Here is a 26899-nt window from a genome sequence, read left to right as displayed (position 1 = left end):
TAGTAACTGGGGGGACAATTGAATTGGTACTGAGGGGGCTAGATTTCAAAAGTTTGGGGTCATTTAGAAATGTCCTTGTTTTTGATTGAGGTCCAATGGAATCATGCTGTGTCCACCAATGCAGGCACGTAATTTTAAGAGCACAATAAATTAATAGAAAACCATTTTCAATGGTATCTTAGTTCAACACAAGTTGAGTATCTAGTGCATCAGCAAACATATGTTTGACTGCATCATTATTTCTAATTACTCATTTCATATTGTTTTATTCCTTTGTATAAATTGTTGTACTAAAAAGAATCTTAGGAAACAACTGTGTGGCGTAGAAGACAGAAGGAAAAATGTGGGTGTGGGATGATTTTTGGCGACAGCAGAATAGGGAATGAGAGCAGTAGTAGACAGGAAGAGGGGAGAGAAGCTCGTGCTGACATGGTAAATCTCACTTATTCTCTATGAATGCAGGACGGGGCAGTGATTAGGCTGTGGACAGGGATGCTTCCCGGCAACTCCGACCTGCATTCTAACTTAGGGGCTAGACGACCGCATGCAGGAACATCTCGTGAAGGGGTAGGTTTACTAATCATTTCTGGTTGCACTGGATCCTAATGGGCTCCTGATAGCATCGCCTTTATTTCTTTTGAAGGCTTGAGCAGTTAATAGGCAACTCTTTGCTGAAATTGTACAATGTGATGCTGATCTTTATGAAACTATTAGTTTCAGGCTCTGAAAGCAGCTTTCCTGCACAAAAAATGGCAGATTCATTCAAGCATCAGGTCATCACAGACCCTTTCCTCTTCCCAGGTGACTGTGGCCCAGGCAGCTGATCCTTCAGGCCCTAATGACTGTATGTGTGTGTGTGAGTGTGTATCTGGCTGTGTAGGTCACTCCTGCATCCCGCTGAGACTTATTACAGCCCCTCACACCAGCCCTATGTCCCACTTCCACCACCGACCTGCTGGGCCTCTACAAAACCTCCCTTAATATCTTTCTTCTGCTCGTCTTTCTTTGTCCATTTACTTTGCACTTTCATGTCTCACTTTCTGTCCATCTATTCCCTGGCATAGCGGCCCATTGTGGCAAATAGTAAGGAAATTCTCTGACCGCCCGTCATCCTGCTAGTGATACTCAATAGAAATTGTTCCTGTGCAGCTCTCTATTCCAGAGGGTGTGGCTTTAAGACAGTTAAGTGCTTGGGGCAAAAGTTGGGACGCCATGAACTTACTTGAATTGCCATTACAAGAATTGGCATTTGTAATCATATTGTCATGAACTGACTTTGTGGAGTACTCCGAATCTGCTCCTGGACTGGAGTTTATGGTGAACTGTCATCCTCTGATTCCCAATTGTGTGTGTCTGTCTTTTTGAATAAAACTGCCCTGTTTGTATCATGTCACCGTCCAGTCATTGTGCTGTATGTCCTGCCTTATGTGATGATGTGTTCTCTCTTTTTTGTCGTTGTAATAGATTCCAAATGTAAGTCGTGTGAATGTGTCCTCCATGTCCTACCCAGCACCGAACAATGACTCATATCTATGGTTTGTGCTGACCTACATTTTCATTTTTAGCCATAGTTTAACTTTGTTCGTACATTTTTTCAACATTTCAGGTCATTTATTCAGTACTGATTTTCATTTTGAAGAGAAGTGAGAAACACTGAGGTATTTTAAAAAGACCAGATCATTTCCCAGTCACTCCCTGTCTGAGCCTCTTTCCCACACTTGGAAAGCTTTAGTCTTACTGCCACAACTGTCCAAACTGTTCCTGGCACTCTGAGCCAGTATTTCCGTATGTCTTTGTGTCTACTGTGATTATCCTTGAGTGTTATCACCTGTCTGTTAGCATAAGTGTCCAGCATTTGAATTTGTCCAGCATTAGTCTTGTCACCTGATGAGTGTTCCGTGCAAAGTTTTTTTTAATTAAATTCCTGCTTTGTTTTGGAATTGTGAGTTTGCGTCCTCCCTGCCCTGCACTTCTGTGACACTTAAGATGTCGAATATTAATGCTACAGCATACAGTGACATTTCTGTGCCTCATACCCCTCTTTAAAGGTTGAAAAAAATCTAATGCAAAATACGTCTTGATCGTCTATGCTTGCAGAAAAACGTGGGTGTCAGAGAGAACCCTAAATCTCCCAGAACGTTGAAGGAATGAACTGAACCATGTTTACTGAGGGCCAACCTATCTTAAATGATCTTCATTGAGGACATTGCATATATTTATATTCATCAGGCGCCCTTATCCAGAGCAACTTACAGTCAGTAGGGACAGGGATAGTCCCCCTTGAGACACATTATTATTGAGTTGCTTACAAGCCCTTGCCATAAATGTCCATGACATCCACGCGGAGAAAGCTGGAGGAGACATCAGCACGAGGCCATGATATGTAGAAGATTATTGTAGCCATTGGACCCCCTGGGTGTGGTGTGTAGTTTTTGATTGCATTGTTCTTGGAAGAGTCTTTGTTTTTTTGGTTGCCCCGTTGCATGGGTAGATGAAGAGAACAAGAAGTCGATGTTGTGTAAATGGGATGTGAAGAATTAAATAATGGAAGGACTTCTGTGTCTCACTGAAATCCATCTCTCTCTTTCAGGAAACAGAGATCCTGAACACGGCCATTCTGAACGGCAAGACGGTAGCCATTCCCGTGAAGGTGGTTAGTGTGGGAGCAGACAGCTCCGTGACGGATGTGTCCGACTTGGTGGAGTGCAGTTCTACTGACGAGGACGTGGTGAAGGTGAGAGACAGCTGACATCACGATGCTCAAGTCAAATAATACAACCAATGGCCTCGTGTTGCAAAGATTTGTTTGTTTTTGTATTTGTTATTTTAAAATCTGAATTTCATGAAAAGTGTCTGGCTTAGATTTCTATTTTCGTTCGGCTGGATGTAATTAGATGTAAGAAAGGGCTTTGGCTCACATTATCACGGCAGAGTTTTCATACAGACATTTATTGCCTATAATGATTCAGTCACGTTCATTTCCCATTTCATTTCCATATTTAAAGTGTCTCAGCGCTGCAATGTGTGAAGGTCATGTTTTCAAAGGAGTAAACACTGATCACGACCTGAGAGGTCGCTGGGTCTCGTTTTGTTTTCTTCTTCAATCCTACTCTGAGCACGATGTGCTAGTTGGGAATGCATAAGGGTCACATTTTTGTGCACGTGTGAAATGAGGTCATAAAAACTGAGCTCCGCTGTGTGAGTTGAACGCGTTTCTATATCCCTGTTCAAGAGGAGGTCCGTCACCTTTCACCTTAACGACTGTTCCGGTCGGTTTTTGCACTGCGGGCTGCTCCCCGGAGGGGTTTTACATCCGTATTTAACACAAAGAACTTTTCACTGATCTCCTTGGCCCAAACTCCAGATGATATTTCCACAGTGAGATGAACGGACTATCTGTTCTAGAAGACGTGAAACAAACAGTAGAGTGCAGACTGCATGGTGTTGCATTCAGAACCTAAAAAGAAAAATCTTGGTCTTCTGTTCTGTCCCTCACCGTCAATAGCATGTCTACTTTTTTTGTGTCCGATGCAGATGAGTGTACTTTCAGGTTCGGAAAGTAATTTTGGAGCTTTAGTTCCAGCCAGTGCATTTTTTTTTAACCTCTCAACAGAAGTTGTTTTCCCATTAACTCTCGCACTGCACAAAATGAAATTGAGAGAAGGAGTTGACAAAACTCCCATGTATTGTTCTTTACGCTCGCACGTGGTAATTTTTTTGGGGTGGGTAGAAAAAGGCAGTTCCAGCAACATCCACACGGCATCTTAAAACACAGATATGCATGGACGACGAATACAGGCTGGACCCTTTTTGTCGTATTACATTGCTGAATGGAACCACAGTGTCACAGCGTGCTGTGTTCGTCGTTCCCGATCACCAATAGTTTGCACCAGTTTTCTGTTATAAATGTTCCCGAATGTCTCCAGTTTGCGGCCCCGGTCCCTGTCTGTATCCCGTCTTGTTTATTAAAGTCCTGTTTTTGTTGCAGTCGAGCGCACTGCGCCGCCGTAACACGCAGTCATTCTGAAATTGTATTATATCCAGACAATTAACACTTCGTTCTACCAACTCTAGCCCATAGATGCATTTACAGCATTTATCAGACGCCCTTATCCAGAGCGACTTACAATCAGTAGTTACAGGGGACAGTCCCCCCCTGGAGACGCTCAGGGTTAAGTGTCCTGCTCAGAGACACAATGGAAGTAAGTGGGGTTTGAACCCGGGTCTTTTGGTTCATAGGCTACTACCACCCACATATAAGATAGATAAGAACATATTACAACACAGAGGTGTTGTTAAGCTTTGGAAGAAAGTGTGCAGTCTGTCGTTACAACTACTGGGTATTTTGCATGATAATGAGTCCTTAGGTTCTCGGAAATCAACCTTTGTCTCCACATATTTCATTGCCTAATTAGAATCAGCTGATCATTAAGAACCTAACAATGAATGTGGCCAGTTGAAAGCACATAAGGGAAGAAAGACATTTTGTTAGGGGAACCCCTGAACATGTCTGGCCTCATCATTCCTATAGATTGATTATATTGAGTAAAAGCTGCTCTTGCGTTTTCTCTGCTGATATATGTGTTGGTCAGTGGTTGCCTAAGCAAGTGAACTTGAAAAACGATGCGTCACGGGTTCAAATTCCGAGGTGCCAAGGTCACTAAGGTCCTTTCATGGTTGCCAACTGATCACTAAGGTGATGAGGAGACATTTTGTTGTGTCACCGTGTGCTGTGCGGCAGTGTATCACAATGGCAATCGCTTGACTTTCATTTAAACCCCTGAGGCCAGATTTACATATTGAACAAACAAGTGCTTTTATCCCAGATTTGACCTTGTTTATGAGGAACTGGAAGAAGGTCCTTTCCACGGCAGCGAAGGGTTTAGAGTGGGTGATGGAGTATTGAGATAAACTCACTTTGTGGATGTGAAGTAGAACCAAACAATCAGCAGAAAAAGTTCATTGAAATCCAATGGAGTGAAGACAACACTGTGGTTATGTGAAGTGAAAGTGACACAGCACAGCACCCAGTGCTCACTGTGGAATGTGGTCTCTGCATCTCTCCCTGAGGGAGCAGTGTGCAGCATTTACAGAATTTATCAGACACCCTTATCCAGAGCAACTTGAAATCAGTAGTTACAGGGACAGTCCCTGGTTCATGTGTGGGGACGGTACCTTCATCAACGGGACCTAAGTGGCACCTTGGCAGTTAGATCTTTAGATTACGGGGCTGCTTCCTTACCCATTTACAGCATTTATCAAACACCCTTATCCAGAGCAACTTACAATCAGTAAATACAGGGACAGCCCCCCCCCCCGGAGCAAGTTAGGGTTAAGTGTCTTGCTCAGGGACACAATGGTGGTATTCGAACCTGGGTCTTCTGGTTCATAGGAGAGTGTGTTACCCACTAGGCTACTACCCACTAGGCCACCACTGACTGTATGTTTATATAAGTACTCTGAATGATTTCTTTTGATGGATCTGAAGATTTCGTATTGGGACCATGTCCTGTGTGAATCTGCTTTAACTTTCTGAATGAAGTCAGCTTTTTTCTGGCTGCGCTAGAGAAAAGTTGAGTTGGATGGACCTAAGCCCCATGTTTTTTCAGCAGATAAGAACATATTACAACACAGAGGTGTTGTTAAGCTTCGGAAGAAAGTGTGCAGTCGTTACAACTACTGGGTATTTTGCATGATAATGAGTCCTTAGGTTCTCGGAAATCAACCTTTGTCTCCACTTATATTTCATTATCACAAACATTGACAGTCTCACAATGCTCTGCTCATCCCAGCCTCGAATGAGGTGGCGGCTTCTGCTGAAAAGTAACCCAGCACAGGTCAGCAGGGCTCCATTCAGAAAGGAAACTGTCGGCCTGATTCAAGGTCACACTTGATTTCTTATGTCCTTTTCCGTCCTGGAATTCCAGATCTAACACATTAAATTTAGACTAATTTAGATGGTGCAAGCTTCAGATAATTGACTTAGAGGAGCGTCGGGAAATGAATGGTGATGCGAGTAATGGCATCCATTATGCATCCCGTAAACATGTTATTACACTCCTTGTGTTTTAAAAGCACAATCTGATCAGGCAATCGGTCTTCTGCACTCTCAGCAGTGGCTATGAAGCTTAAACCCAATCTGCATTGACAGGTAAAGTGGCGGCAGCTCCAGAGAGCCTGGAGGCGGGGCCACTGCAGACCAGCTTGAGAGGGGCCGAGGGGTCGGCCATGAAGTTTCGCAGCCTGCAGTTCTCCTGCAGTCATTGCGGTGGGCCGAACATGCCGCTAGTTCTAGTCACGCCAGTCTTATCTACTTCATTACTTGAATCCTGATGACCTCCTTGGCCTAATACTAGCGAACAAGCCCCGCGTTTAGCATTAGCGCTGCACTTAGCACTAAATTAAAATGGGAAAAAAATTGCACTGCCAATCTCTGGTGTACATTTGGTGACAGGGTGACAGGGTGACTTGCGTCTGTACGAAGCTCTTGGTTCCTGGAGGCGTCACAGTGTTCGCCAGACAGGAACACCAAAGACCCGCCCATGCAGTTGAAGAAAGAGGTTTTTTTTTTTTTTTTCGCTCTTAATCTTGTAAGATGTTTGATCCTTGATTTGTTGCTGTGGTCCACTGAGAGGAATGTGTCATGCTGGTTTACCGTAATGGCCTGTGTGCTTCTCAGCGGGGAGCCGACTGAAGCTGTTTATCTGTCTGCACATCTGATGTCACACTACGCGAAAGGCCTTTGGTTTGCCGAGGCTTGGTAAGGATTACGTTTGCCTGAGTTAAGGAGGCTGATGTCGTTGTTTTAAGTCTTTCATCGTCATGCAATTTCACCGTTCACAGACTGCGCGCTGGGGACATGATGTGTCAAAATTAGACATGTTAGAGTAGGCTCTTATCATATGCCTTCTTCAAACTACATGGTTTGCCAGTTCAGAATTCTTGATGGGCAAAATTGATGGTTGATCAATTGCTGGCCTGTGACCATATATCAGTCACATTACATATATAAAATGAGGTGATTGTTATTGTGATACACAGCAGCATGAGGTGACACAACGAAATGGGTCCTCAGCTTTTAATCATCACCCTTGGTGACAGTGGGGAGCCATGAAAGGCGCCCAGGAAGCTGTGTTTGGGGACGGTGCTTTGCTCAGTGGCACCTCAGTGGCACCTTGGTGGATCGGGATTCGAACCAGCAACCTTCTGGTTACGGCCCTGCTTCCTTAATGGCTTCCTTATTCCTAATTTGCTTCCTTAACCGCTAGGCCACCACTGCCCTTAAGAGAAGTGTCTAATGTAACAGCAGGTGTAATAACATGTGATAGATGCTAATAGAATATAGCTTTAGGGGCGGAGACCATCATCGAGCCCTGGCCCGCCCGGAAAAATAAAAAAAGTATTCTGTACCGTATCCACGTTTTCAGCAGTCATCTTCTAATATGCAAGAGGGTGTTTGGGGGAAAAAAAATATTCGGCGGTTTGACGGGAGAAGCATGGATTTGCTGTTCTTCATTATGTCCTGTGCTCAGCATGCAGACAGCATACACGCGCGTTCACACCCTCCGAGCTCATCGCTCATGTTGCCTCCTGATTGTATCTGTCTGATGTGTCATTAATTTCCCAGCGCTCCGTCCAGAGACAGCTCTAATGTTCTGGCTAAGCGTCCTCCTGCCCAGCTCTTAATAAGGCTGATTAATGGATCCCTGTGCGCCTGTGATACTATAAGAGCCGGAACATGATGAGGTTCACTCAGTATTAGACTCAACTAAACTCAGTCCGCACATACAGCCATAACATTAAAACCACCAGCCCAGTTTTTTTCTGAAGGTGTCCTGTGGCATTGGGTACCCACGTGGACGTGCACTCAAATTCATATTCCCGTTCTTTCATTTGTTCTTTGTTCAACTGTTTCCTTTCTGTGAACACAGCTCTTGTCCCTGGTGTGGGCCGCTCCTCATGGTGACAATTGTTTTTGTGGTGCACCGAGGTGTTTGGAGAGGTGTGAATAATCCTCAGGATCAGCCACAACCTGTGATGTGACAGTTTGATCTCACATCAGCATACGCATCATGGCTCTGTGCGGAACATCCTGAACTTCACAGGGGACAAGAGGAGGGGCGGTCTTTGGCCTTTATGGAATGTGAAACTGGTTTGATGAATTTCTTTACATTAAGCGTTTAAGCTATAGAGCTATAGAGCAAAGCATACTTGGTGGGTGTGTCCATAACATCTGCACAGGTGACAAAGTTCTGTGGATGCAAAATGAAACGTTTCTACATTAACACTAGAGGTCCAGAGAGTCCAGTTGCCATGACTACACTTTCAGACAAGTTTGATGACTGGATGACTGAGAATCTTCACAGAAATCTGCACAGTTAGCAAGCAGATTTTGGACCAACATCGACCAGTTAAGGAAGTGGACTTCCTTAAGGTGGCAGGTTCAAATCTCGTACCGCCAAGGTGCCACAGAGGTCCCCCTGATCAAGGTACCGTCCCCACACACTGCTCCCCTTGCGCCTTTCATGGTTGATGACTAAGGTTGATGGATTCAATTTGTTGCCACCGTGTGTTGTGCTTGCTGTGTATCACAATGACTGATATTCATCAGTCAAATATATCTCTAAATTCAATATACATTGAATATAGTTAAAATTTTGCATTTAATTGCATTTTTTTATCATTTTATTCATTTTAATAATACTGTTTTTGCACATTCATATGTGTATCCCATATTCTGAGAGAAAGAGAAAAGGATGTACGGCATCCTGGGATACTTCCTGGTTCAGCTCAGCTTTATTTTCCTTCTTGTTCACCGTAAAACGCGAAACCCGAAGTTAAGTAGTCACTTTTTTCCTCCAGCTGTGGATGTGCTGCTTTCACAAAGAGGCAGGCCGTGATGAAAGGAGAAGGACGTGAAATGAGAAAGTGATTCGTCTCAGCGGCGTAGTGGCATTTAAAGTTGCATAAAGGCTTTTGTCGGGGATTTTATACTGAATATGAGCGAGCCGGGCTCAGGATGATGCGGCAGCTGTGCTATTCAGCCCACACTGTTTGTGTTGTTGTGTGTCTGAGAATGTGCGTGCGCATACGTGTGCAATTTTTTTTTAAAGGCTAGTAGGCCACGGATGGGTGTGGCACGTGGCACCATCTGCTGGTCACTTCCTGGGATTACATGCAGCTAAAAGCATTTGTTTTTACAAATAGCAAAGCCAACTGACTCGGTTCAGCAACCGACGATGAGCCTCGAGCTCGTGGAACTGTGGCTGCTGCAGCATTGGAATTAAAACAAAGCTGATTAATTGGAATTTTGTGTGAAGCATCTGACTGGGAACGGGCAGAGCACTTCACTTCACAAGTACCATCCGACCTCTACAACTCATACAAAATGCAGCAGCACGACTGATCTTCAACCTTCCCAAATTCTCCCACACCGCCCCTCTGCTACGCTCCCTCCACTGGCTCCCAGTAGCTGCACGCATCAGGTTCAAAATACTGATGCTGGCCTACAAAGCCAAACATGGAGTAGCACCCTCCTTCCTCACAGCCCTTATTACACCTCGCACTGCACCTCGTATACTCCGAGCCTCCAGTACTGCTCGCCTGGTCCCTCCATCTCTGAAGGTAAAAGGAAGACGTTCATCTAGACTCTTCTCCGTCTTGGCCCCTCGGTGGTGGAATGAACTTCCTCTTGAGGTCAGAACACTGAGCACTTTCAAACGGCAGCTCAAGACCTTCCTCTTTAGAGAATATTTAGATTAACTTGTAACCTTCTTATTGCCTGACTTATGTGCAGAATCTACAACAGAGCGAATAAAATAGATGTATTCATAGTTGGGGGTCCTAGAGAACCAGAACTGATCACTTCATCGATGGTAACTTGAAAGCACGTTGTAAGTCGCTCTGGATGAGGGCGTCTGCCAAATGCCGTAAATGGAATGAAAACTTGGTCATGGTGTTGCGTGTTTAGGAACGTGAGCCTGACAGCAGCTGCATTAAATATGCTGTCGGACTAGCAGTGCGTATGCTCACGTGAACAATTATGAATGAGTTACAGTAGAAGTAAAGAACATGGAAATAAAAGCTTATGGAAACTACTCCCCCCTGTGGGAAGAGCTAAAGATCACAGGGTTTGGGAACCACTGCTCTAGGGATCAGTCTGACAAATTAAAATTTTTTCAGTCTATCTGGGAAACAAAAAGTTATTCACCTAAAGTTTACCTACTGTGGATTGGATTGTCTTCTCAGGTGTCGGACAGGTGCGACTACGTGTACGTGAACGGGAAGGAGCAGAAGGGCCGGGTCCGGACGCTGGTCAACTTCACCTACAGCTACCTGAGCGCCCAGCTGGAGATGAGTGTGTGGATCCCTCAGCTTCCGCTGCAGATCGAGCTCTCGGACAGCGAGCTGAGCCAGATCAAGGGCTGGAGGATCCCCATACAGACCGGCGACAACCAGCGGTGGGTAGTGCACACACACACAAACACACACACACAAAAGACTGCACACTTCAACAAGAAATGGTGATGATGAGTACATCATCCTACGGATCTCCAGCCTGGCTGGTCTCCTTAAAAAAATCTTGCTGCACTCTACTAATCAGAGAACGCTCCATAGGTGTTGGAGTGTTAAAACAGAGGTTGCGTTTAATTGGCTCCTGGTTGCATAAGTGGGTGGTACTATGCAAACATATTAAAGTGCAAAAGACTGAATTAGGTCTATTAGGTATAACTTAACTGTAGTTGTTTATTGGGTCCGACAAGAACTTTACAGCTTAACATTAATATGGCAGCAGATGTTTTTTTTCCTCACCTCAGATTTTTTCGCTAATCGAAACACTCCCTGACCACCCATATACTGTGCAAGCCCAAGCCAGAGTAAAATGACAGAAATGATACGCTAAAAATGCATAATGCCTCTATAAAATACTCCCTTTATGTTATTTTATGTTAACCAGATTGTTAATTAATCATTTCAATATTGCCTGTATGGACAGCGATTTAAAAAGAAAATGTGAACCTGTAAAACTGCATAGTTCAATGCGATGCCGTCGATAATTTGATGCATCTAACTTTGGTTCAGGTGCACCTAAGAAAAGAATTTATGTGCACCAATGCAACCAGTGCAAAATGTTAGTCTAGAGCCCTGTAAAGGTTCGATGGCAAACATGCATCCGCAGAAGCATGTTGATTTCACATCGTACCGTCTGTATGAGCAAATCTGGGTTCCTCTCATTTCTGTAATGGAAGCTGAAGGTATCAGAACTCGTCCCTCGGGAGCAGTCGGATCCCCTGGGGACAGAAGAAACATATAATAACCACCGTCTGGAGTTGAATCTGCCGCTCCTGTGCGGGTGGGGATGGGGTGCGGTGAGTTTGAATGTGCTGTCGCCGTGGCGAGCGGTGGGCAGGGTGCGGTCCCAGGTGAGTGGCCGTAGGGGACTGTACTTAATAAATGGAGTGTTGAAACAGAGACAAATCCCTCTCTCTCCCTCAGCGGAGAGGCGTCTGGGTTTAGAGTTCCTTGTCTGCTTGTTCCTCACAGAAGAGGAATTTTTAGACAGCTTTCCAACTGGAGGAACCCAGTTTACCAGGTGAAAATAAAGTGAAATGCCCTGCACTTTAAGATCATCAGGTACTTTTCTATCATATTTGTTTTGTCTTTAAGTATGATGGATTAAAATTGCATTTCTTTTTGAGCAGTATGTTAATTGAAATCATATGGCATTCAGAGCATACTGTGCCAAAGCATACTGTGCCAAAAAAGTATAGTTTTTGTGCATTTTCATATACTACATGTCTATTACATATCTACTTCATACTCAATAAATAAGTACACTGATCAATAGCAGTAAAAAGATTCAAATTTAGTGTAATTAGAAACTGTTTTTTTACTTTATTACTTAATAGTGCATTTTGATTCATTAAAATATATATTATTTAAGCAGCCTACTTTATAAGGGTACTTTTTTTGTAGTGGACGGTCCATTTAATGGCCCAGGATGCATGGTATATATTTTTTTATTATTCTTAGTATGTCTGCAGTATACTGGGTGTATGAAATGTGGCTTTAAATATATTGTGGCTTTAAGTATCACTTAAATATATTTAGGATACACTACTGATACAACATTAGCATACTAAGTATGTGCAATGTACTATGTAAAATCATATATTTCATCATAAGTTTAAATTAAGTACACTTAAGACAAGAGGGGCACATTCAGTCTACTTTTTAAAGTGTGTAAGGAAGTAAGAAGTTAAGAGAAGTAAGGAAGTACAAATACTTAAGTACTGTACTTAAGCATAGTTTTTATGCATTCATGTATCAGTTTCTATCCTATATTCTGTACTTCTAGTTGAGTAATGTCACGTTCCAATCTAATCTCGTGCTCCTCCCGTCCAACAACCTAAAACAGAACACACCAACAACACAACACAGAAAAGATGGTTTGAGTTTCTGCTTTGGTTCCTAACTGCATGTCTGGTTGATGGACATGCACCATTTTAGCTGTGCTCCCAGTTGATGGGGTGTGTTGCATTTTTTTTGACTGCTGCCAACGCTAACGGCAGCATCGTCCAGCAGTCGTGACACCCTACGACAGCAAGTCACATTGTGGCATGACGGCAAGCCTGTCAATCACCCGGCGATGTGGGTGGCTGCCATGGCTAATGAACCTTGTCAGTGTGCCCCTGCGCAGGACCTCTGCTGAAAGGCGGGACAATGAAGTCCTCGTCGAGATGGACACCTGACACAGCTATACCAGGGCAGCCGGTTCAACGAGCTCTTACAACATGGAGAGTTTCTTCATGGAAGGTGCTGCTGGGGTTAGGTGCAAGAGTGACTAGGACCAAATCAGAAATAACATGTTACTGTGCTTTTTTTCCCCCTACTTCCACTGGGGCAATTGAATTTTGTCTACTTACGCTCAATACTGTTTTTAAAAATAAATGGTATACATGTAAAAAAAAAAAAATCCACTTTACCATTTAGAATATGTACTTACTGTGGTACTTACTGTTTGTCCTCACATGGGGATGTGGAAGATTTGCCACCCAGAAGAAATGCATTGCAAGAGAAATATGTATGTATGAGACAGGGATTGCTCGGAGTAACCTTGCTGATGGGGGTCCGTTCACTTCGGTGCCCTGAGTGGCCGAGGCTGTGAAAGGTGACAGCGCCCGAGTGGACGCCCACGCCAAACTGCCCCCGCCACGTCCCTAAATGATCCAAAATGCCAGTCAAACTATATTCCTCTTGCTCAGCAGTATGAGTCAACCCAGCTCCTGTTATTTTTGGCTTTTAATTAAAGATAAGGTCATGCGTTGCATCTTTAGCATGCTGTTTGCGTCATATTTTACGTTTCCTGTATCGGGATTGGGTTCGTTTGAGTTGAGTCAAGAAGAAGAGGAGGAGGAGAGAGGAAGGCCACGAAAAAGAAAATGAAGATTTGAGCCATTTGATATGGCCGCTGGGATTTCTGTGCATTAGATAAGATTTGAGATTAGCCCCACTACTGCTGTGGTGTATTACATTTGTGGCTTGCACACGTACTGTCATGCCATGAGGGGTGAAAACTGACTTTTAATAAACCAAAAGAAACCTGGAACAATGGCCACAAAAAACACAGATGCAGAAACCAAAAATGGGGGTGTAAGATAGACTAACTTTCAAAAGGTCCTATTCAACCCTACCTATCATCCAAGGGCACCCAACAAATGTCTTGGGTGGTGGTGGGTATAGTTGTTTTTTATGTTAGTTTTAGTCTACTCTTTCTGTCTAGCTTTTTTATTTTAGCTTGCTTTATAGAAAGTATGTATTCCAAGTGGAATAAAACGGGCTAAAATCTTAGCCTAAACTAATGTTAACCACAGTTGGCCTAATGTTAACCACAGTTGGCATGAGCTTTCTGAAACAGAAACTTACATTACTTTAATGTCTTTACTTACCTCAATGTCATTGTTGAATGCTTCGGGCGGTCTGAAGTTTTGTGGTGTATTCTCTTGAATTTTTGTGTCCGCATTTCTCTACCCTTTTTTTCCCATATTTTTTTTTTATATTCCGCTTTGCCATCTTCTTTTTTGATGTTGGCCGCGTGTCTTTCTGGCCCTGCATTCCGTCATGCCATGCAGGGTAAAAGACGATGACATTGTGAATGAACGTGATAGCATTTAACAATTGAAAGAAAACCGTCTTGCATGATGGAAACAGAAAATCACGGCACAACGTGGGTCAACATCACCCTCAGACATTGTCGGACCCAGTAGTGGGGGATAGACTGACCTTTAAAGCATCCTAATCACCCCTACCAACCAGGCAAAACCTGTGGGGGATTAGGACCCAGCACGCATGTGAATGGGTGCCACCTAGCGGGCCAGGAGCACCCATTCGTCTCACACACACACACACACACACACACACACACACACACACACACAAACACACACACTAGAGACTAAGGATGTGATGATGCACTAAACTTGTTTTTTATATATACGATTTACATTTCAGTCAAATTATGATTGAAAATATTTCTTTATTTTTGCAAACTGATAAATAAAACTTTTTTTCTGTTTCTCTTTTATCAGAAAAGCAACTCAAATAGCATTTAAACAAAATAATTATAGTAAATACAAAGCGTGAATTTGCCTAAATGAACTAAAACAAAATCTCTTAGTAAGTGGATGGAGGTGGGGCTGCAGTGAAAGAAGGTTGCTTTATCAGAACAAATATTTCTATTTTATGCTGACCTTATGCCATTTTGTTGAGTTCACTGAGTGGTCTGTCTAAAGAACAGTACAGGAACCACACTGGACTGGCATTAATGGCAGATGGTCTCACACTCCACGTTATGTGAGTTTAAAGGGGGAAAATTAGAACGGAATCGCCTGTGTTTATAAAGCGACAGGGCGTGAAGTCGGCTGTGACGGACCCGCTCTTATCTCCCCACGTTCTCCAGTCCAGTCGTCGCTATCCAGCGTGGAACAGCGTGGATGGCGGGTTAAAGACATAAATTCCTGCCACTCCACGCTCCGTCACTGCCGTCATGACACCGCTGCGGCACCAGAGGTTCTTTATCATGCCCAGAGGATCGGAATCAGAAAACTGTATTAACCTCAGAGGAAATTGCTTATGTAATGACTGCCACAAAAAAAAGAGGGAGAGACACTAGAGCAATATTGAATCCAAAAATATAAAGCTAGTTTAAATAAAATCTGTAGAATTGAGAAATGCACAAAAAAAAAAATTGAAAACATTAGTGGACATGTGGACCTTTTTGTCTATGCAACTGGTAATATCTCCATCTAACATGTTCCTGATTTATGTATTTAAGCAATGATTAACAGTTTATGCAAATGGTGTGAAGGAGTTATTTTAATGTGTTAAATATTAATAACATAGTTCATTTTTACAGCGCTACTTACTACATAATATCCTACAATACTGATATATGGTGGGGTGGTTGTAGCCTAGTCAGTAACACACTCACCTATGAACCAGAAGACCCAGGTTCAAACCCCACTTACTACCATCGTGTCCCTGGGCAAGACACTTAACCCTGAGTGTCTCCAGGAGGGGACTGTCCCTGTCACTACTGATTGTAAGTCGCTCTGGATAAGGGCGTCTGATAAATGCTGTTAATGTAAAATGTAAATGATATATATTATTTATTTTAGAAAATCTTTTGAAGTCATCCACAGGTTGCTCAGCTCCATCGAATGTCAGTATTGTCAGCAAACACCAATATTTGAAGTATTTGAAGCAATCGTCCCAGTTAGACCTAATTAATCTGTAAGTCTTGGCACTGGTCTCATTTTATAAAATAGAAATAAATCAAATGTTGATGTCAAATGTTTTTTGTGCATGTCGTTAGTTAATGAAGTCCATGTGTTTTCCCCAGGTTAGTACGGGACAGTGAGGATGACGATGAGGAAGACCGGCGAGCGAGGACCTGCACACTGCAGTACCAGAATGCAATGGTGCGGGTGCTCACGCACTTTGTGGCGGAGTCGGGGGACGGGCGCGGTGACCTGCTCTTTATGCTGGGCAGTGATTGGCAGGTGGACATCACGGGGCTGGTTTGGGACTTCCTGAAGGTGGAGGAGCCCCGCATCGCCCGTTTGCAGCAGGGACGGAGACTCGTGGGCCTGGACACTGGAATGACTGCTATACAGGTGTGTGTGTGTGTGTGTGTGTGTCTGTGTGTGTGTGTCTGTGTGCTTACCAGCCAAATAAAATAACACTGGAAAAAATAACTGGACTAAAATAGCACAATTATCAAAACATCAGAAATTTAGAGAATTCACAAATTTCTTCTTTAATAAAGCCTCTTCCCAGGTTAGATTCGGTAAAGAGAAGGAGGATTGAAAACATGTCTGTGTGTGTGTGTGTATGTGTGTGTAAGCAGGTGCTCTCCCCGCTGTCTGACTCCATCCTGGCGGAGAGGTCGGTGCGGGTGCTGGACAACAGGGTGAGCATCACCGAGCTGGGGCTGCAGCTGGTCAGCGGCCTGTCGCTCGGCCTGCAGCTCAGCCCCGGTAGCAACCGGGCCATCCTCGCCACGGCAACCACACAGGAAGTGCTCACCAGGCCCAAACAGGTCAGCGAGTTCAGCTTCGGCGAGCATTTTAAATCCCGCAGCAGCTCAGATTGCACGTTAAAAATCAACTGAACTGACAACGGCAGACATGATAATGACTATCACTGTCTACAGAGCAGACACTGCTGGTGTCAGTAGATGTTACACCACAGCTATTGGCTTTCCTGCCAGTTCTGGCCTCGAACTTGCATTTCAGGATTTACAGATTTTTACAGTTCTGTCCAAAAATCCGTGCTGGCAGCGATGACCAGTGTCACAGTATTTTTTTCATGAAGTAATATTCTCAGTCAGGCCAGACTGTTTGTTCAATCAGATGAATAATAAAAAAAAATGCTTTTTACAAAAATGTTGACAATTTTTAAAAATTCATTAAATTATAAACACATAAAATATTTTATAATAGACAAATATTTTTTAATATATAGCAAATACATAATGCCTTTATATAATAAATTGATTATATATTCATTAATGTTTTGCATTTATTACATGCAGAATCATGGTGACTGATTTTTATTATGAGATCCAATATGAGGAATTGTGACACGGAGAGTCATAGTCCTACTGATAACCATCATTCATTTTGGTCCACAAAGATGTCTCTTTATCCTGATCATTTAGGTTGCTATCTTGGAATCATTTTGAATTTTTTTTAGCTCCTTCAAATTGTGCCTGAAATACTCAAATAAACAGTTACAGTTGTTAAGACCTTCATCTACTTATCTGCCAACTGCTCCCAAAAGACTGATGGATATATTCAGCCTTCAGACAGTTGTTCTATCAAAAGACCACCCATATCTGCAGGTCATGCCGACACCGGTACCACTGAGAAAAATGAGACTTGTCGACCCTAAACTGAGCTTGTCAGGCCTTCATTGCTGCTTTTTCGTTTTGTTTGTACGATGGGTTTTGACAGAATGTAGAACAGCGTGGTAAATAAAAATCGCTGCGGACTTGAATTGAATTCATTCCGGTTATTCTCTCATCAGGTTTTGATGGTTGCTCATATTTATCTTTGCTCATATTCCAACTATTAAGCCTGGAAACGCAGTCGCCCTTGGTAACCAGTGTCAAGGTAAATTAGGAGCCTAGCTGAGAGCTCTGTAATTAAGTATGTCTTCCTGTCTCTCTCAGACACACACAGGACCTTTTAACATTTTATTGTGTCATGATTTGAGCTCGGAATGGATTTAATTAGTGCCAGTGCCGATGTTCATGTTAAAACAGCCTTCAGCCTTTCACCTTTTAACCCCTCCTGTTTAGAGGTGTGAGTATCAGGAGGTCTAAATGTCCCATCATCCCTTCACAGTCCCCCCCCCCCATACAGTGCTTGTGTTTTTGAGAACTCGGAGTGCATTTTCATTTAGGACATGGACAACAGATCATTAAAAAACAGGTGGAATGTTTATGAATGTTCATCACAGGGGTGTATTGTAGTATTAATTGTAATTGTAGTTTTCAATTACATTTGAAAAGGTTGTGTTGTCTCATATTCATGTGTCTAGACTAAAATAAAGGAATACCAGTAGATACAATGTGAGTGTTTTAAGTGAGACAACCTACATTGCTGCCAGATTGCTTGTACTTTTTTACTTTGCTGTACTGGCTCGAACCCGAGCTGACCCGACAAGTAAAGCTTTTTAAAAGCCTGGCTTTCTTTGCGCGTGCTACGGGCCAAGAATTACATCTTATTTGTGACTTTGTCTTTGACTTTAGCTGATTGAGATTTTTGAAGAAACGTGGCTCTTGAACGGCTTGTTCTATGCTGTATAAAAAAAAAAAACCCTTGTGAAACATTACAAGCCCGAATATGTGGCTGGTGGTCTTGCTGTTGACAATGTGCAGAATTTCGCTGTTCCATTATTACGTCCATACAGTTTGTTTTTAGGAATTCGTGCTCTAAATTCCGATTGTGTCTGGTATTTAGGCACATGGATCGCTAGTTGTGTGGGTGAACTTGTTCCTAATTTGCAGGAATAAGATCTAAGCAAATAACCCGCAGACCTTGAGGAAAGTTATTTTTTATCGCATCTGTCTCTCTCGTGCAGAACTTCTCTGCATTGTGTTCCCGTCGGCTGGGTGGTGGGATTTCTTTACTGCTGTCACAGCTGCACAGGGATTTCATTTTAAGTGAAGAGCCAGGATGGGCTTTAGAAAGTGTGTGTGTGTGTGTGTGTGTGTGTTTTTGTGTGTGCTTAATCCCTCTTTTCATTTGCATTTCCAGCACTGGGGGACATTTTTATAAGGTCTCTTCATCTATGAACAGTGCTGTGGCCCATTGCTGCTGCGCTCCCAGACTACAGCAATGATATGGAAAAATCAGTGGATTAAACCTGAACTCAATCTGATGGTTAAAAGATTAACTTAGCACACAGACTTCTTTTTAATATCCTTATGATGTGTGATACTTAATCACTTACTCATATTTCTCCTTAAACTGAAGTTCATCTGGATAAATGTATAAACAAAATAGCCAATATGATATTTTGTAATGTGTGTTTTAAATGAGCCAATCAAATTGCCAGATTAGTAGAATTCACATAGTTTACATGCAGTTTCTTTGGACTTTTTATTCCAAAATTAATTGTGCCTTCATTTATCGATTGTAAGGGTGCATTTATTGGCATTATATTGTTAAAATGATATTGCTGTTGCATGATACATCATTTTAAATGTGACTTAAATCTACATGGTTAAAGAAGTTTCCAGTATAAAAGGATGGTTTACTCAAACATTTCTCTCGAAAAAGGAGCGTCGTCTAATTTTTGGGGCGATGTTGAGCTCATTTTTGTAATGTGGATAACCTGTCTGTCCTGCAGGAGGCGCTGGTCAGTGCTTGGCTGCACTTCAGTGATGGCTCCATGGCACCTTTGGACCTGTACGACCATGAAACCTTCCAACTGACTGCCACGTCTCTGGATGGGGATGTTGTGTCAGTGCGAACAGAGGGTGGGTGGAGTTGGCCAGCGATCAGTGCTGAATCCGAGGGCCTGGGTCCCCTTCTCCGCGTGGACATGACCGTCCGGGAGACCTGCCAGAAGGTCAAGCCCCGGCGCAGCCTGCTGGCCTCCAGCAACTACAACATCCACGTGCACTTTGGCCCCAGCGAGATCCCAGCACAGGGCCCTGGGGGCAATAACGACTACGGACAAGACGGCTATGAGCAGGAAATCCGGTCTGGAGACAGACGACCTAAGCTCCCCTCACCACCTCATGAGTGGCCGGGACACGACACGCACTACTACGGCAGCTCCATCTCCGACATGGAGGACAGGGTGATGAGAAGATTCAGCACCACCACCACCAAGACCACCTTCATACCGAGGCCCGGCGGGGACAAGCTGTCAGACGATGGGAGTCAAGTTCCCATCAACTCTGACTTCCCAGCTCAGGTGAGGCCACGTTCCAATCTCCCACTCCTCTGGTTGCCATCTCTCCATATCAAACTCCCCAACTCTCTCAGATTTTCGTGGTTACAAAGCTTCTCCAGGGATTTAAAGCCGTTAAAACAACCAAAATGAAGAAATACAATTTTTTTTGTCATCAAACTTAAACAGAGACAATTTGAGTTGTTCTGGAGAGGAAAAAATATTTCAAATTCAAGAAGAACAGTAAATAACATTGTTTATGATTCCAATAATTTTCCACTTGTGGGACTAATAAAGGATCATCTTATCCCTCTTATCTTATTCTTTTGAAATATTATTGATGATAATTAAAAATATATTTTCAGATATATTTTGATGCTTTTTCAACATTTATTAAGTGTTAAGATTTATTATATGTCTACGTTACGTTTCCCTTTACATTTATACATTATAGGAAGACTGTTCATATATGATTTTCTAAAGGCTAAAAAGTGCCAGAGAGAAATCAAATATAGACGATTAATAAAATGTAACATTCAGCTTTATCTCAATAAAAAGTTTATGACTGCATCATTGTTTTTCTATATGCTTCAAACCAGTTATTAATTAGATCTAAGCCTTTTGTTCTGTAGGAACCAAAATTAAAAGCATTCTCTGACCTTCACATCAGCATTCCCACTTCCAGCTGTGGTCATATTAGCGTCTTACCCTACATCATCTCTCCAATCTCAGCCTCAGTATCTCTGACCATCACTCACTCACTCTGTCCATAGCCATTCAATCGAGATCTGGGTCGCGGCTTCCGGAGCCCCCCTTGGGACATTCACTCATAGTCACTCACACCCATGGCAACGCGGGGAGAGCATGGAAACACACACAAAGCCAGAAAAGGGATTACAACTCATGACCTTGGTGGTGTGAGGCCAGGACATTAACCGCCGCGCCATCCTGTGACCATCGCTACCAAAGACCGCGTCCATTCTAAAAGATAAACCCAAGATATCCTTCAGAAATGTCAAGTTTATCTCTCTGTCAGCCTTTTTTGCTTGTCTTAAGGAAATAAGGATTTATTCCAGCATTATCAACTATTTTCGTTAAAAAAAAGTGTGCTGAATCAGTATTTCTACGGTACCTTGCTGTAAACCTTGTAATCACAAAAATGTGAATAAAACAAAAAAAGTTTTCAGATATGGGCTGGGTCTTTGGGCCTGATAGGTGTGGATAAATAGGAGCCACACAGTTGTGCAGCAGTTAGCATTGTGGACTCACACCTCCAAGATTGTGAGTTCTTATCTCAGCTCAGACCTTACATTCTCAATGTGTGCAGAGTTTGCATGTTCTTCCCATGTTGGCGTGAGTTTTCTTTGGGTTCTCCAGTTTCTCCTGCTCTCATGTTTCTCCATCCATTGACAGTAGGTGTGTCAGTGAGTGTGTGTGTGTGTGTGTATGTTCCAGGATGGCCAAGTTTGGTGTCATCGTGGTGATTGTTTCTCTTCTCCAGGTGGACCTGCCTCGGGGGCACAGTATAAACCAGGAGGACAGCAGCAGCGACCTGCTCCAGACCCAGCATGGCCTTAGCGACCTGGAGATCGGCATGTACGCCCTGCTGGGCGTCTTCTGCCTGGCCATCTTGGTCTTCCTCATCAACTGCATCTCCTACACACTGAAGTACCAGCGCAAGGAGCTGTCCATCGAAGGCCAGGACAGCGTGAACCACCACGCCCACGACTGGGTGTGGCTGGGCAACGAGCTAGAGCTCAGCCCCTCCCCGCAGGCCGAGGAGGGCGCCACCATGATGGACAGCACCCTTGGAGGCCTGGAGGAGGGCAGCCAGCTCCTCAACGGGGCGGCCGTGCAGACACACGTGCAGAGCCAGGTGCACAGCCCGGCCGACGGCAGCCCCGCACGCAAGGACGCCAAGGGCGACTCGCCAACCAGCAAGAGGAAGCGGGTGAAGTTCACCACCTTCACCACAGTGGTGGGGGAGAGCACGAGCCCGGAGACGGACATGGACATTAAGTGGGTGTGTCCTGACCTGAACATTGGAGAATCCAAAGAGCTGCAAACCTACATGGAGAGGCTGAGTGACAGCACACCGAAAGAGGTGGCGTAGTGGCGGTTAAAAAAAAGATGCTGACTGCAGCTGTCACTCAAATGGCTTTCAGATCAGAGAGCGAGGATTTAAAGCGAAATATACCGAGAGCAGCACACAAAACAATTCAGCAAACAAAGTTGCTCCTTATTTTTTCTATACTACTGTAGAATTACTATTTGTCTCTTTTGTAGATTCAACGAGGACTTTCCCAAACTCTGACAGAGAAAGGCTTGTACATGTGCAGTGTTGCGCCAGTTCACTAGTTCGCAAAAGAACTAGCTTAAAATGCAGTTCATGCAAATGAAAATGAACTAGTTCACGCTCGTTCGTTTTCTGTTATTGTAATAAATCGGCCGCTATTCTTTTTGTCTGAGTGTTAACTTGTTTGTTCATAAAACTGAATGGTCTGTACTGTCTGCCTGAAAATGGTTCATGTGCAGAATTCAGTCTCAGTCTGTCACAAGAGAAATGCTCAAATGTGATAAAAATGTGAATGGCGTGCATTCGAGGAATGCCACATTCTGCTCCCATTTATATTTTGCTCATTTAAGACTTCACAGAAACGTGAACATATTTAACGAAGGTCAGTTAAAAGAATGGTGTGAAAAATATAATTTTTTAACCTGCATTTAAAGGTCACAAAACATTTAACAACAAGCCACATGACATTCTAAAAATACATGCCATTTTTGGGGGGGGGGGCAGTGGTGGCCTTGCAGGTAAAGAAGTGGACCCTTAAACGTAAGGTTGAGGTGCCAATGGTGCCAATGACTTGTCCCCACACACTGCCCCATGGGCAACTGTCATGGCTGCCCACTGCTCACTTAGGTGATGGGTTAAATGCAGAGGACACATCTTGTTGTGTCACCATGTGATGTGCTGCAGTGTTTCACAATGACAATCACTTCACTTTCACTTTAAACAACGCTCTATCAGTCTAGCATCTATCAGTACAGGACAAAGTTTTGGACACACATTCTCATTCAATTAGCTTTCTTGATTTTCCTGACATTTAGATTGGTTGGATGAACATTCATAGTTTTGATGCCTTCAGTGAGAATCTACCAATGTAAATGGTCATGAAAATAAAGAAAACACATTGAATGAGAAGGTGTGTCCAAGCTTTTGGCCTGTACTGTATAAGGTGACAAGAAGTGAGAACATAAAGTCACATAAAGTAACTGAATGGAAACAGTTGGAAATTGAAATAGAGATCAATGACTTTGTGCAGCGTTCACAAGACAGTATGGAATAACACAACCAAAATCACAACAGAACACACAACAAAAATACAAGACTGCAAATGTAATGCAGAAAGCAACAACATTTATGCACCGTGTACCGTGTACCTTATTGGCTTGAACGTGAGCAGATATATTAAACCTAGGGCTGTTAAGATGTTAATCGCTGTGATCAATTTAGCATATTTAACTTGTTAAAATAAATGAACACCATTAACGTAGCTGCATTTTGTTTACTGTTCACTCAAACGTCTTGTCAATGCTTGAGGACGGCGTGTCTGTCATGCAGGAAGCACAGGAGCGGCAACCAATCGCTGTTTCCCACTCATGACAACAGAGCCGCTTAACCCGCAATAAACCCGACTCTTTCGCCATCGCGTTTGTTATGTAAAATTTCATTGGCTGGCGCTTGCTCCGTACTTGAAATATTCTGCCCCGAGCAAAACAAGCAAAGCGAAGCGACAATCCCACAATTCAGTTTGACATCGCGTGACATCACCCATATATGTGTGAACAAACTATTAAATCCTGAGCATTTTTCCCACACTAGTTTTAAATATTATAGCATGCAGCATATTAAAACATTGTTTTTGGTGCCATCTACCTATATTGCAAATATAAGGTAGCACAACTTTTTCAGACACACTTTGGAAAAACACACATGCAATATATTTGGGACAATATGGTCATTTAAGATGTTACCACCGAGTATTCCTGTGATGTTCAAGAGGGTCAATTTCAAAAGGGACCCCTGCCCCCACCCCCGACACACACATGCACACAAATTCCAACAAAAAAAAAATTAATTACAAATGACAATGTGCTGCAGTCAGATCATTTTTTGAGAATCAAATTCCTTGCATATGAATAAAAGCTGTTTTTAAAAGCTATTATGGGATATCCACACAATAGGAGTGGGCTAGTCAGCAGGAAATGCAATATTAATGAAAAAAAAATACAGATAATTATCTGAAGGACTACCACAGTTAGACCTTACTGTCTGTTATTAAAAGTAAATAAATGTGCAAGTAGAAACGTAAATCTCCAAAGAGTTTGGTATTTTATGAAGCCACCTGAATAAACAAATAATGTCACTATAATATTTCTCTGTGTGTTATTTATGTTGGTAGATGGATTTATGGATTATGATGAGTTTTATGAGATAGGAGAATGTGTTAACCCACAATAAGCTTTTTGCCTGAAGGAGTTCAGCTGAACACGTGATAAATAAGAATATTGTAGACCCATGAGCAGATGTTGAAAGTCGTTGTGTTTCCGATGTTTCCGATGATTGTAACGCCTGATGGATTATTAACACCATATTTTCAGCCTCTTTGTGGTATGTTGACTATTTGTTTTGGAAGAGGCAAGCCGAACTACTTCATCTTCAGTCTGAGAGCTTCTTCTGCTCAGAAACCAAAAACTCTGTACTACAGTGAACTGTACTATATTAGTACTGGAGGTTAAAATATTGATTAAATGGAAACTTGTTGATAATAGAAAAATATAGTTTCGAGTCATCATTGTGTGTCTGTTGTATGAAAACCATAAAACAAATTAACAGATTGAACTTTAAGATGAATTCACATAACTGAGAATGAAGAGCCTGTTACTTTTCCCCTTTATACACATTTCAGTCATAACTAATTTAATCGTAAAGACTTAGTTCTAAAGTTCTAATTTGGGGGTCAGATTCTTCAAAGCACGCATCTGAAGACCAAATGTCACATAAGTTGCTCGACAAGCAAGAAGGACTCATATGACGAATCCTTTCTTGGTCCTTCCTATACCATAATGCTTTGCACAATCAGAGAAAAGCACTTAAATTGCATGCTTCTACAAATGAAATTACAAATCAAATTAAAAAGACAATTTTTATTTTATGGACCATGGAAATTGATTTAATGGACGAAGCCTCATGATGTAAAAGTTAGCTCTTTTTATCCCTGTGCTGGTGGCCCACAAAGGCTCTGCCCTGTGAATTTTGGCCAACCTGGCATCATGCCGAGTGCTGCGACACTCACCTTCATCAATCACGTGATGCAGGAGCAAATTTGAAGATTTACGTTCTAGGGCTGGCTACTAGCCTCCCAACCACCAAAGCTCCGCCCACGATACTGCCAAGGGCAGAAGGACAAAATAATGATTTTTATTCCATGCTAATGTGGCATTTCCACTCTGATCCTCCAAGCTAAATTATTCACAGAATAAACGCCAATGTTGCCCAGCTAACCTGGACATAAATTCATAATCATGTCTTCAGATCCAGCAAATGGGACTTTGCCTTTAAAGTCGCCTGTTTTACTGTAATTGATGATCAGGGTGTAAATGAATAATGCTGAGCATCATCTTCATCCCTCTTTCAGTCTTCATTTCCAGAATGATGGTCTTGCTCAGGTGCAGAACTGTAGTTGCTGGGCTCCAAAACCAGTGAGTCGTCATTTTGTTGCTGATCTCTGTGGATTAAACTGCTTTTGGAACATGAGAGACAAATCCTTTCCTTCCTAATATAGATCAGATAATCTGTGTCAAGGGTGACACACTGAGCAGAAAAGTGCTTTTGGTACCGAAAGGAGTCCGACTGACCAATCGGCACACAGAAGTTCAGGTCTCGCGAAAGCAAGTAGGTCTTTGGGGACGCTCAGCGATTTTGGAATGATGAACATAGTCCCGAGAGGTCTATAACTAACAGAGATTACATAGGGAAATGAGGTTGAAAGGGAGGGGGCGTGGCCTTGCGCCACATTTGTCATAATTTTGCGCATGTGGCCATTTTTCTGTCAAAGGATTTGTAAAAACACGTCCTTCTTGGGAAAAAGAACTGACATTTTTCTTTTGCATGTTTGTATGAAATCTTGTTTGTCTGTTTTTTTTTTTTTTTTAAGAAGGGTGCACGAAAGCTGTCAGTCATTTTTGTAAAAGGTCTGGGTGGGCCTCTAGTTTCTCTATTCTCTAGGCATCTATTCCAAGATACCGATAATTAGCAAGCAGCCACAGTTTATTCCGTGAATCGCGAAGACCCCTGATCCCGGGCCCACGTGCTAAATTCCCAGTGGAACCTGAACACTGGCGTGACTGTCGGTGTTTTACTTCCTTGTCTTCGTGGCATGTTATGTCGTCCCCTCTGCCCCGTCCTGCTCTCCTGCGTCTGCTCGTGTCTCTGTTGCATGGTGATAAATGGCTGCTCTCTCCCTCGTTGCGCAGGGGGGGCTGATTGGACGGTCTGTTGGGACCGTGGTCAGAACGCTGCCTCTGAGCTGTGAAGGGCGGAGGAGCCGGGGGAGGAATTTGGCCATCACGCTTGGGAGTGATTGATGGGACACTGGTGTGTGTGTGTGTGTGTGTGTGTGTGTGAGAGAGTGTGCAATGTCATGCGTCGTGTTGATTTAAGGCAGAGTTCTGGGAGCTTCTGGGTCGTGGGTGTGGCTATAAACTGGAGTTGAGGCACAAAATCTCCTCCAACAAAGATGACAACAATAATGATGACGCTGAAAGGAAGTAAATGAAGGTGATTCTGAGGGGAGGAGAACATTACTTGACCAGTAGACTTCAGCGGAGTCCCAGGTTCCAGACAAAGCCCATGTCCATGTTTGGA

At 43.1% G+C, this 26899-nt stretch overlaps 1 protein-coding gene across 1 annotated transcript in view; it reads left to right on the top strand.

Moving 5' to 3' along the window:
* LOC114799718 (transmembrane protein 132C) overlaps nucleotides 1-24809 on the top strand; it is a 111846-nt gene extending 87037 nt beyond the window's left edge. The window contains exons 5-10 of the mRNA XM_028996527.1: nucleotides 2591-2734; nucleotides 10249-10460; nucleotides 15902-16175; nucleotides 16409-16600; nucleotides 19420-19992; nucleotides 21470-24809. Of these exons, the coding sequence (XP_028852360.1) occupies nucleotides 2591-2734; nucleotides 10249-10460; nucleotides 15902-16175; nucleotides 16409-16600; nucleotides 19420-19992; nucleotides 21470-22081 (2007 nt within the window). The 3' untranslated portion in view covers nucleotides 22082-24809. The remainder of the gene's footprint in view (nucleotides 1-2590; nucleotides 2735-10248; nucleotides 10461-15901; nucleotides 16176-16408; nucleotides 16601-19419; nucleotides 19993-21469) is intronic.
* The last annotated feature ends 2090 nt before the right edge of the window (nucleotides 24810-26899 follow it).

The sequence above is a fragment of the Denticeps clupeoides genome, chromosome 11, assembly GCF_900700375.1.
Source record: "Denticeps clupeoides chromosome 11, fDenClu1.1, whole genome shotgun sequence".
Lineage (NCBI taxonomy): Eukaryota > Metazoa > Chordata > Actinopteri > Clupeiformes > Denticipitidae > Denticeps > Denticeps clupeoides.
This window is presented reverse-complemented; position numbering and strand designations above follow the sequence as displayed.